This window comes from Castor canadensis, chromosome 12 (assembly GCF_047511655.1).
Source record: "Castor canadensis chromosome 12, mCasCan1.hap1v2, whole genome shotgun sequence".
Taxonomy (NCBI): domain Eukaryota; kingdom Metazoa; phylum Chordata; class Mammalia; order Rodentia; family Castoridae; genus Castor; species Castor canadensis.
This window is the reverse complement of record NC_133397.1, coordinates 108,782,830-108,794,738: the sequence shown is the minus strand read 5'-3', so window position 1 is coordinate 108,794,738 and position 11,909 is coordinate 108,782,830. Positions and strand designations below refer to the sequence as shown.

General features: G+C 40.4%; 1 protein-coding gene across 1 annotated transcript; it reads right to left on the bottom strand.

Moving 5' to 3' along the window:
- Window positions 1-339: 339 nt before the first annotated feature.
- Nras (NRAS proto-oncogene, GTPase) lies at window positions 340-11,884 on the bottom strand. Its single transcript, XM_020178932.2, has 7 exons — window positions 11,749-11,884; window positions 11,164-11,291; window positions 8,778-8,956; window positions 5,160-5,319; window positions 4,492-4,615; window positions 3,865-3,908; window positions 340-3,783 (listed from the first exon to the last, which is right to left on the bottom strand). The coding sequence occupies exons 2-5, from the start codon at window positions 11,272-11,274 to the stop codon at window positions 4,496-4,498; spliced, it is 570 nt and encodes a 189-aa protein (XP_020034521.1). The 5' UTR covers window positions 11,275-11,291; window positions 11,749-11,884; the 3' UTR covers window positions 340-3,783; window positions 3,865-3,908; window positions 4,492-4,495.
- Window positions 11,885-11,909: the final 25 nt, after the last annotated feature.

The following is an 11,909-nucleotide window of genomic DNA, read 5'->3' as shown; positions in this document are numbered from 1 at the left end:
GCATATAGACAGTGTGGACATGCTGGGCAAAGGACAATTCATGTCCCCAGGGAGATGGTGCCCAACAGACAGTAAGAGATTTATTTCATCATGCTACTCAGAAGGGAGTGCAATTTCAAACTTATGAAATTATTTTTTTCTGGAATTTTCCATTTAATATTTTTGAGCCTGGCATAACAAAAACCACAGAAAAAGCAATCTCAGATAAGGTGGAACCAGTATTGAAATCAAGCGAACTCGACGCTTCCAACACTGCCCAAATGTGACATCTAAATGGCTAAAATTATTATTAGCTTTCTAAAAAGGAACGTCAGTAGGGAAAAATTATGACTAAGCAAAGAACTTCCAGTTTTTATTTTTAAAACATTATTTCACAAGGAAACATTGAGCCAAATGTTAAAATGGATTAATTTACAATAAAATAATCAACTTAAAATATCAGCCCTTTCAGCTAGGGCCAAGGAGGTCAACAGTTCCCAGTTACACAGCAAAATTGCACAATTGATATTTTACCTAGGCTTGATGGCACAGAATTGTAAGTCATACAACTTGCATTGACACTTCCTTCTCTCCAGAGTAGAGTCAAACACTTGCCTCTTAGGTTGGTACTCAGACTTTTTAATAAAATCAGTTACATTTTGAAATATATCTACAACTAATCTGATGAGAACACTTTGCAAACAATTCTTATAGACAACAAATACCTTAAAATAATTTTGTGGCACATTAGACTGCTTAAAGAAACAAAAAAGATGAAAAGTAATGTACAAGATTTAGTTCCTGGTTTATAGAAACCATCCAAATACTTTCCCTAATTAATTTATCTCATTTCTTATAATTTATTAGCAGAGATCTATTACAAGAAGCAGAATGCACCATTTTTGGTTGTGGTTGTAGCTGCCAGCTTGAGTTCATGACTAAATACAAAGCAAAATATGAGGATGCTTCTAAATTCTGGACTGGGAAGAAACCCAAAATCTCTTTAAAAGTTTTTGTCTATCTTTGCTATCAAGTCACAACAAAGAATTCACAGCAGTTTTAAAGGATGTGAAAGAGTAAAGAGAGGCCCACTATAACAAAATCGAGATTAATTTTACACATTATATTCTTTAAGGAAAACCGTAATAAGTATGACATATTACCAAGTTAGCATTCTACATAGTAAGCTACTGGAGCAAACACAGCACTTGAGATGCATTTACAGATTAGGCATGGTCGCCGTTAGACGGAACATCTTATTTTTATACTGTCCAATGAGCAATCCTACAAAAACAAAGATAAAGGAATACGTAATTCATGACAGCTGGCCAGGCACTTCAAACTGGGGAAAGTGATTCTGAGGTAAATCAGAATTATTTTCAGCAATCACAAACATATTCCAAAAACTATTTTATACCACACTAGCTGGACTTATTCTGCTTTTAACTCTGAGCTTGTCACTCATACTGTCAAAATTCCTAAGTTTAACTTCTTAACAAGCTTTTAAAACAGCATTTCAAGCCTGAATTTTGGGCCCATTTGGATACTTCTGTGCTTAGAACACAGTTAAGAAAACAAGAGGACAAATTACATACCAGGGAAGTTCCTAAAGGCTTCGGTGGAGTAACTGTCTCTCTAGCTTGACATTAAATTTAATCTACTTTCAGAAAGAATCACATTGGCAAACACATAGACACATAACAAAAGAACATGACTGAGGTGACAAGCCTCAATCTAGCTTCAGCAGATGGCACAGCAGTGCTCCAAAAGGTGCAGAAACAAAGCAGTAGTTCCACTCACAGCTGACAGTCTACTGTGAATGATCCCAGCATCAGCATCACGGAGCACAGCTCAGCTTATCATCTTCTGGGCACAATGCATGTTTCCTCACCTCTTCTGAATTCATTTCAAGATAATGTGGAATTTGCTTAATCGATGAAAATTCATATTAGAAAACAAAGGACCAGCAAGTATTAAGACATTAGAAGACTGGACAAGAAAGTAGCTATTTGGAATTAATCTATTATCAAAAGTTATCCAAGTCCATTTTTTATTACAATTACTGGGGCTGGGCACGAAGTTCAGGGACAGAGCATGTGTGAGGCACTGGTTCCATCCCAGCAGGGCGGGGTAGGAGTTACACCAGGGCATTATCTGCAGGGGCAATGCCAAGCACATCCTCTTATTGGTTAATTACATTTTCCATTCTTTGCTCAAACAGCAACTTCAAAGCCTATTTCCTGTTGTGAATAAATCATCTGTTTTCATTATCTGGCATGCAGACTAATCTATTAACATCTGTTTTGAACCCTTCAAGGAACATTATAAATAAAGACTTTAAAATGCTTTTATCTGACACATCCTGATTCTCAAAAAATGAGAAAAAATATTAGCTTTTTAGTTTCCAGGGGGCTAAAAAAAAAGGGTCTAAGTATTTATAGACTTCTAATTGATCCTCCTTAAGCTCAAGCTTTTCTAGTCACAATGAAGATGGTACTAACTAACCTCTTCTTGTCTTGCAGGGCTAACAGCAGGAATACACAAAACCACGTGGAAGAATTTTTCCCTCCATGATGGTAACTGGCTTGTTCAAGTTTTGAAGCTGTGACCCTGGTCCATTAGCACCATGGCTGACTAAACTGAAACAATGAAGCCCCTGTTACTGTGGGTGAGGGAGAGGGGTGGAGGGAGAGGGGGATCTAGGGCAATTATGTCATTAACAGACTAGGATATGCAGTGAAGATGTAATTTGTTAACATACTTGAGGTTAGAAAATCACTGGTCATAGCAATAAAACACACCAATATTTTTGTAATATTTGAGTAACTGAAATTGTAGAGCTAATATGACCAAAATTTGATTATAAATGGAAGTTCATTGAATATTAGATTATCAGTAAGCTAGAAGAAACAAATTATACACATTTACAGGTAGTAATCTACAAAAGAATGGAGATTAAGATAAAAATGAAGTGAAATTATTCATAATTGTTTCCAGTTTCATCCTTCTGCTGGGAGACCCCAAAACACAGGCCTCTGGAAAACATTTTCATATGAAATGGCACCTGCTAGTATGTAGGTGTGTCTTTCCCTCAAAGATAGATGGGTTACAGATACTCGCTTTCATGTATCATGGTTTTTGAGACATACATTCCACTGAAGTACTGTAAGGAAGTCTATGAACCACTTCTAGGAAAAAGGCACTTTGTTGTGAAAATCGGATTTAATTTCATGAATGTCAAGATGACTAGGATGGACTCAAAAGTCAGTATTCACTTTTGTATTTATGAAGACAGAGCAGATACCAATTTATAGAATATAGCTGATAATATTATGACCAAACCAATCACCAATATTAATTATATTCTTGGCAAAACAGCAATTTATGACATTTCTCCAAAAACTAACATAGGTCCAGGTTCAACAGTAAAAAGAAAAAAAAAAAAAAATCACCAGCAGTTGCTACTTAGAGCTCAGGAAACTGTTTTCAACAGAATTTCATGTCTACAGTTTGGTTCTCTGTTTCAGAGGATGAATCGCTTTTCAGATGAAAAACCTGGCTGGTGGAGGTTTGTTTGTTTTGGGGAAAGGGGGAGAACTCAGGGCAGAAAATTACTGGGGAATAACAGGAGGTGCATTTCTCTGGTCAGACACCCAATTGAGGAGGTAGTTATTCTGAGAAGTTCTCAAGTAGATGCTGTGTGCTCATCTACTGAGAGGTGGGGAAGTGGCAGAGCTTCTCCAATATAAACAGCAACAGGGACACTTCTCCTCCAGGGAAGTCAGGACCAGGGGATCAGTGCAGCTGTAACAGAGATGGAATGCATGAGAAAAACAAGTGTAAGAACTCAGTAAGAATGACAATACATTTTCAAACTTGCCCTACCTTGAAAGTGGCTCTTTTCTGATGATAGAACTTTATAGAAGTATCTAGAAGAAAAAGACACACACCATGTAATTATCATTTAGTTTCCATGTAGTGATCCTTCAAACTTGAGTTCCATGCCAAGAGGATGACACATATATTTCCTGAATAGTATTTTTCTTTCTTCTTATTTATTTATTTTTTTTGGGTGGAACTGGGGTTTGAACTCAGGGCTTCACGTTTGCAAAGCAAGTAATCTACCACTTGAGCCACACCTCCAGTCCATTTTGCTCTGGTTATTTTGGAGATGGGGTCTTGTGAAGTATTAGCTCTGGTTGGCCTTCAGCTTCGTTCTTCCTGATCTGTCTCCCAAGTAGACAGGATTACAGGTGTAAGCCACTGGTACCTGACTAGTATCTTCTAATTTCTAATATCAAAAATAGATATGTCAGTAGAATAACTGAATGTTTCAAGAACAGGTTAGACCCTGGTAATCCCAGAAATGATGCTGTGAGAAAAACATTTCATACTATCAAATACTGAGAAACTCAGTTGAATAGCACCAGAGACAGGAACACTGGCAGTTTTCCAAATTGCCTGGTGCTAAATCCTAAGATTTATAATGACGTGAAAAGAAGATGTGCTCACCTTGTTACATCACAACACATGGCAACCCCATACAACCTTGTGTTCCGTCATCACTGCTGTTGAGCTTTTTCATTCGGTACTGGCGTATTTCTCTCACCAGTGTGTAAAATGCATCCTCGACACCCTGGGAAAAGAGAACAATGAAAGAAAAAGAGTAACTGACACAATCCAAGTTATAAACTCTCTCTCTCTCACATTTATGTGGATTCTAAGTACTAAATTAATGACCGAAAAACTGGATTATTTAGGAAGAGTACACCAAGCTTAGCATTTCTATAGGAATCACATTAACAGGCTGATAATTCAAATGGATTATTTTGCAAAAAACATGCCAGTAAAGGACACAGAACAACCAGATCTAAAGAGTCTATTCAGGAGGGCTTATGCCCTAAATTGTGTTGAGTGTTGGTAGAAAATGGATTAATGTTTATAAATATTTTTTAACCAAGGGTTTTCACAGAAATATTGGTGTCTGTTAATGTAGGATAAAAAATAAAAATGCCATAAAAATGGAATGTAAGTGAGTTCATTCTGGATGTAAAGAAAAAACTAGAACACTATCAGAAATCTGTAACAAAGAACATAGATCACCCCTTTACCAGATGTGATCAATCAAACTTCTCTGCCCTAAATAACCCTTTACGTAGACGCTGAAAACTCTATCATACCTGTCTAGTCTTGGCTGAGGTTTCAATGAAAGGAATCCCGTAACTCTTCGCTAGTTCATGGGCTTGTTTCGTGTCAACTGTCCTTGTTGGCAAATCACACTTATTTCCTACCAGCACCATAGGTACATCATCTGAGTCTTTTACACGCTTGATCTGTTCCCTAAAATAGGAAATATGTTATCAGAACATAAGGAAAACAAGCTTTCAGGAAGGAATAAATTGGTAGGGTAAAGAGAAACTGACAAACTTCATACAGGCCTAGACTTCTAGTATTTAGCTTCACGTTTTTTTAACTACTTCTAGAACACCGTGTGAACCATGAAGGCCAGTTTAGACTTGATGTAGCAGCCATAGGGAAGCTATAAGGACCAGTTCACCCCATCTGAAATGCGTGGCTACTCAATCCCGACACCTGCTCTAGTAAGCTCCAAAGACCTTGCTTCTGTATTTAACTGGCAACCAGAAATTTTACTTTAGATGAAGGTCTGAAGTATAAAAAGTAAAGCTCACTGCCTCTAAATAACTTTTTGAAGTTCCCTTGGGAGTGACAGTATTGAATGGAAAATAATCCATCCACTTTTCAAGATGGGCAGTGCTCTAACATTTTCTTCAAACAAAATTACAGCTGGGAGTCTAAGATATAAAACAGAAAACACTGGAACTACGCTTTTTTTTTTTGTGATGCTGGGGTTTGAACTCAGGGTCTACACCCTGACCCACTCCACCAGCCCTTTTTTGAAAAGGCTATTTCGAGATAGGGACTTGCAAACTATCTGCCCAGACAGGCTTTGAGGTTCCTTTTTCTTTTTTTTTTTTTTTAAGCTCTCTTGGGGATTGAACTCAGGGCCTCATGCTTACTAGGCAGGCACTCTACCACTTGAGCCATTCCACCAGCCCTTCAAGGTTCTGATCTCTTCCTCCTGAGTAGGCAAGATTACAGGTGTAAGCCACTGGTGCCCAGTTCACCAGAACTACTCTTAAAGGGGGTAAGAGTGATGAAGGATCTGCAACTCCCAGACACTCCACAAAGCACACTTGGGAAGTCATGGCTCTAGAGTCTCTCAACTAACACCGTCCAGGAGAACATGTGCAGTGATGGAAATGGTATCTAACATGTAGTCATTGGGCCTATGTAGCTAATGTGGCCAAGGAACCTTTCCTGTATTTTACTTAATTTTGATTAATTTAAATGTAAAAACCACATTTGGTTGTGGCTACCATACTGCACAGCACTGCTCTAGACTCTATCCTTGAGTTACACATTCATGTACCTAAATGACACCCTACTGGCTTTCTGCAGAATGTGCTTTGGGGTGGTGGTAGTAGTCTGTCTTGGTTTTGAGACAGGACTTGCTATGTACTCTGGACTGGTCTCAAAACTTGTGAACCTCCTGACTCCTCTTCTCAAGTGCTGAGATTACATGGATGTAGCACCATGCCCAGCAGTATCCCTATGTTAAGGGATACTGTAAGAAAGCTTAAAATACCTGGGACATGTCATTGTTGGAATACTACTGTTCTTTACATGAAACCACCTTCTTTGAGGATCCTTTTGGTGTCAGTATAATTCTGCTGTTTCTGAGCAACTGGTTTATTTTCAGCATACAGATATTAAATCTGTCAGTTTGCTACTCCCCTTTTCGCAAAAACTGCCAAATTTGTGGCTTCATGCAGTTGCAGAATAATCTCATTCCTACGTCTGCTTTACTTTCTCATTTTTCTCTTTGCCTTACTTCTTAAGCCTATTTTTCATTAATTTTATCTTGCCATACTATACACATTTTTACAAGATGCTTTAAAAAACTCTTAAACTCTTGGTCTTTCTCTCCCATATGTGGACATTAGATCAAGGGCAAACACAACAATGGGATTGGACTTTGAGCACATGATAAAAGCGAGAGCACACAAGGGAGGGGTGAGGATAGGTAAGACACCTGAAAAATTAGCTAGCATTTATTGCCCTTAACATAGAGAAACTAAAGCAGATACCTTAAAAGCAACTGAGGCCAACAGGAAAAGGGACCAGGAACTAGAGAAAAGGTTAGCTCAAAAAGAATTAACCTAGAAAGTAACACACACACGCACAGGAAATCAATGTGAGTCAATGCCCTGTATAGCTATCCTTATCTCAACCAGCAAAAACCCTTGTTCCTTCCTATTATTGCTTATACTCTCTCTTCAACAAAATTAGAGATAAGGGCAAAATAGTTTCTGCTGGGTATTGAGGGGGTGGGGGGGAGAGGGGGGGGGTGGGGACAGGGGGGAGAAATGACCCAAGCCTTGTATGCACATATGAATAATAAAATTAAAAAAAAAAACAAAAAAACTCTTGGTCTGAGGTATGGCAGATAGAAAAATGAATAAATTTTTGTAAGCTAGAAGAAATATGACTTCTAGAAATGCAACAGATGTGTATTAAATACATTTGTCCCTTAGTATCCATGGGTCATTGGCTCATGCCCCCTCCCCTGCCAATGAACACCAAAATCTGGGGTGCTCAAATCTTATACAAAACATGGTAATATTTGCATATAACCTATGTACATCCTCCTGTGTACTTAAATCATCTCTAGATTACTTAAAATATCTTACACAGTGTAAATGCTATGTAAATAGCTGTATAACTACATTATTTAGGGAATAATGACAGGGAAAAGAAGTTTATACACATTCAGAATAGAAGTAATTTTTTCCCTGAGGTTGGTTGAATCTGAGGACGCAAAACTGTACTGACAGTATTTCCAGAGAGAAAATGGGAAGTAAAGAAGGTTTAGAAAAAACAATGAACTCATTTTTGCACTACTGGCTTCTGAGAGCAGACATCTTCCTATCAATAGAAGCAGGCAGACCACTCACAAAAGACGTACTATAGGCAAACACTGTTCTGAGTAACATACGTGTCAAGGTGTTTAACCTTCACAACTCTGTGAGATAGGTGCTATTAGCCAGATTTAGTACTTTGCCCCAAAGTCACAGAGCTAATAAACGATGGTGCCAGGTTTCAGCCACAGAATGGTCTGTATTCTTGACCATTATATTTGTGCCTAAAAAGCAGTGAGCTAGGGAACAGGCGTGGGGTTCTGCTGCTTGCTCTACTACTACAATAAAAGCCATGACTCCAAGACCCAGCAAATCAGCTTCTGAGCTCTATTTCTGATGCTATAAAATAAGAATGTTGACTGGGCATGATGGTTCATGCCTGTAACTCCAGCACTCACAAAGTGGAAGCAGAAGAATCACAAGTTTGAGACCAGCCTGTGCTACATAGAGAGATCCTGTTAATGAATAAGAAGGTTGTTCTAGAATTTTTTTATGGTCCATTCTAGATTTCCTCTGGAGAAAGCCTACCTTCATGGTCCTCTACCTCCCTTTCATCTTTACATATTTGTTACTTCCTATCATCTTTGTATTACCCAGTAGCTTCATTTACGTATTATAAAACATTAGAGTTAAAAATATACTACAGAAAAGAAACTAGCATTTACTTTCATGAATACCCCAGACTCTCATGTGAAACAACCTAAAACCATCTTCCCTAAGTCTGTATCTCCCTTAAATCCAATTTGCGTGCAATGCTTCAGAATACACTTGAGATTCTGCCTATAATGTCCCTAGTACCTGTAGAGGTTAATATCTGCAAATGATTTGCTATTGTTGATGGCGAACACGCAGAGGAAGCCTTCGCCTGTCCTCATGTACTGGTCTCTCATGGCACTGTACTCCTCTTGTCCAGCTGTATCCAGAATGTCCAATAGACACGTTTCACCATCTATCACCACCTGCTTTCGGTAAGAATCCTGGGAGCGTGGAGGGCAGGGAGAGAGGGAGATTCAATTTTTATGAAACACCAGAGGGGATGAAGTGTTACCACGGACAAGTAAGCTCCTAAGCAAGTCTACTGAGGTCTATTTGATTTGTCCCTCAAACTGATCATGTGTAATCACAGAGAGTACGTCATGTTTTCCTAGGAAAAAGCCCCAAGTCCTACATGCCTGCAGAAAATGAAATGTGGTCACTCTGTTCCTGGAAATGATGGGGAAAAAATGAAATGAAGCAACTTCTGTACTGCAGTTAGAAAAGTAGAGGTTAAGTTCACAGTGTATTTTATATTTTACTAAGCTGTTTTCTGTGAAATAGACTGTTTTACTTGAGCTGTTTATCTTACTTTTAAAATTCTGAGCATACCTGCACCAATTATAACCTAGCCCTGAAAGCAGAACCATTTGTGTTTATGACTAAATATACAAATAACATTTTCTGGGTGCCAGTGGCTCATGCCTGTAATCCTAGCTACTCAGGAAGCAGAGATCAGGCAGACTGCAGTTTGAAGGCAGCCTGAGTAAACAGTTCATGAGACCCTATGTTGAAAAAACCCTGTACAAAAAAGGGCTGGTGGAATGGCTCAAGCAGTAAAAGTGCCTGTCTAGCAAGCCTGAGGCCCTGAGTTCAAATCCAAGTGCTGCCAAAACAAACGAAACCAACAAATACCTTTTGTTTCACAGAGACTATGATACCAAAACCATTTTTCTCATCATCACAGATTGTACCTTTGGGAACTATTCTTGAACCACATTCCTAAAGTTTCCACACAGGGCGCAAGTCCTCAGGAAGACAGACATACGTAATCATGTAAAAATAATTCTACTTGGCTTTCTGGCAATAAATTTTACTTGCACTTTAATACTGTCATCACACTTGGAAGAACTCTTGTGGTGTTTGAAATGTTCTATGCTGTCACCTAGGGGTGGTTACAGTAGTGTACACGAATGTCACCTAAGTTGTAGATACAAGATGTACTTTACGTATATAAATTAGCTCTCAATAAACAAAACCAAAAAATATTGCAACCAATTTTTTTTTTTTTGAAAGTACTGGAGCTTGAACTCAGGGCCTTCACCTGGAGCCACTCTACCAACCCTATTTTTGTGAAGGGTTTTTCAAGATAGAGTCTCACAGACTATTTGCCCAGGCTGGCTTTAAACAGCGATCCTCCTACAATAATCATTAGAGTTAGACATTTATAACTTGAAATGACGAAACCTTTGAAGTCTTCGACATCACTCACTGCAGAGTCTGTAACATGAATTTCTATGACAACAGAAGAATTCTTGAGTATTATGAGGTGCTTTACCATTCACAAATAATTTAAACATGTTTTTTCCCCAGTGCTGGGGATTAAATCCAGGACCTTACACGTGCTAGGCAGTGCTCTACCACGAGCTATCCTCTCAGCCCTTCTGTTTTCATTTTGTTTCTGAGACAGGGTCTTTCCACTACCTTTGCCTAGGCTAGCCCTCACAGTCTGATCCTTCTGCCTGAGATGACAGGCATGCGCCACCATGCAGGGCTTATTTGATCTTTTACAACATCCCTGTGTGATGGGCGCAGGCTGGCCTCAAACTCAGATCTTCCTGCCTCAGCCTTCCCAGTGCTGGGATCACAGGCGTGGACCAGTAGCCCATGGAAATTTAACACTTGAGGAAAATGAGGCTTAGAAAGATTTACGTGATTTTTCTCAACATCGCATAACTAAATAAGCAAAAAGCAAGGACTCAAAATCTCAAGTTCTTTATACTCCAACAGTCTCGGTAGACTTGACAAAGTTAAAAATTGGAAGTGGAAGAACATCCAGATCTATGAATTCTGTATCTCTACCTTATTAGCTCCTATAAAATCAGACAATCTCCTTTCCCTTGACCTGCGTTTCTATTTATTAGAGCTGTCATAGATGAAGAAGCCGAATGAATGCAACACCGAGTGTGCAACAGTTTACAGAACTATTAAAAACAAATTGTAAACTTTTAAAAGAAAATATTTAGCAGCTAGTAAATATGAACGCTTTTCTACAAATGGGAAAAATTTTACTGTATTATCGAGTGCAGTACCCAAATAACTTTTTCCTTTCTCTCCCTCTTCACCTTTAAATAGCCACCTAGAGGGTGTGGGTAAGGAGAAACCGAAAGCAGGCGCTGGGGTCAGCTGGTGGACTATCGCGGGGCCTCACCTCTATGGTGGGATCATATTCATCCACAAAGTGGTTCTGGATTAGCTGGATGGTCAGTGCGCTTTTCCCAACACCACCTGCTCCAACCACCACCAGTTTGTACTCAGTCATTTCACACCGGCAAGAACCTGTGGGAGAGCTGCAATTAGGGTAAACGGGCAAGCCAGAGCTAGTGACTCAAAGCTTTCCCAAATCAAGAGTGAGAAAACCGGGGTTTCGAATGAATCGCTTCCACACACGTGACCTTGCACCTAATCCTCAAAGTGACGGGGAGCACAGAGACACTGGCAGGCTAAGGTGGGCCTGGGCGCCTGGACTCGAGCCTTGCAGCCACCGCCGCCGCGCCCGGGCCCCGCCCTCAGCCCAAGGTGAAGGAAGCCCCCCTTCCTTCTCCCGCAGCCTTCTCAGCTCCGGTGGGCCTCCGGCCCGCGACCCCCTCCTACTCCCCCTTCCGGCTGCAAAGATCGCCCCGCGAAGAACCCCACGCCAAGGACCCCCGCCCCAGGCCTTTGTCTCGGGTCTGTGGACTCCGCCCGACTCCGGGCTCCGCCGCCGGCCCCCGCCGCCTGCGCGCTCGAGCCTTACCTCCAGCCCCGCTGCCCCCGCTGCCCACGGAGCTAAGACCTCAACCGGGAAAAAGGCTGGAGACCCCGGAACCGCCATGAACAGCCCCCACCAGGGAGCGGCACTTCCGGCCCCGCCCGCTACGTAATCAGTCGGCGCCCGGGGCGTCCAAGTCCCCGCCC

Excerpts from the sequence above, each read along its gene's own strand:
- Nras (XM_020178932.2), bottom strand. The coding sequence starts at position 11,274 with ATGACTGAGTACAAACTGGTGGTGGTTGGAGCAGGTGGTGTTGGGAAA. Across the intron at positions 5,320-8,777 it reads GCAGATATTAACCTCTACAG|GGAACAGATCAAGCGTGTAA; the intron begins GTACTAGGGACA and ends TTCCTATTTTAG. Across the intron at positions 4,616-5,159 it reads CCTCAGCCAAGACTAGACAG|GGTGTCGAGGATGCATTTTA; the intron begins GTATGATAGAGT and ends CTCTTTTCCCAG.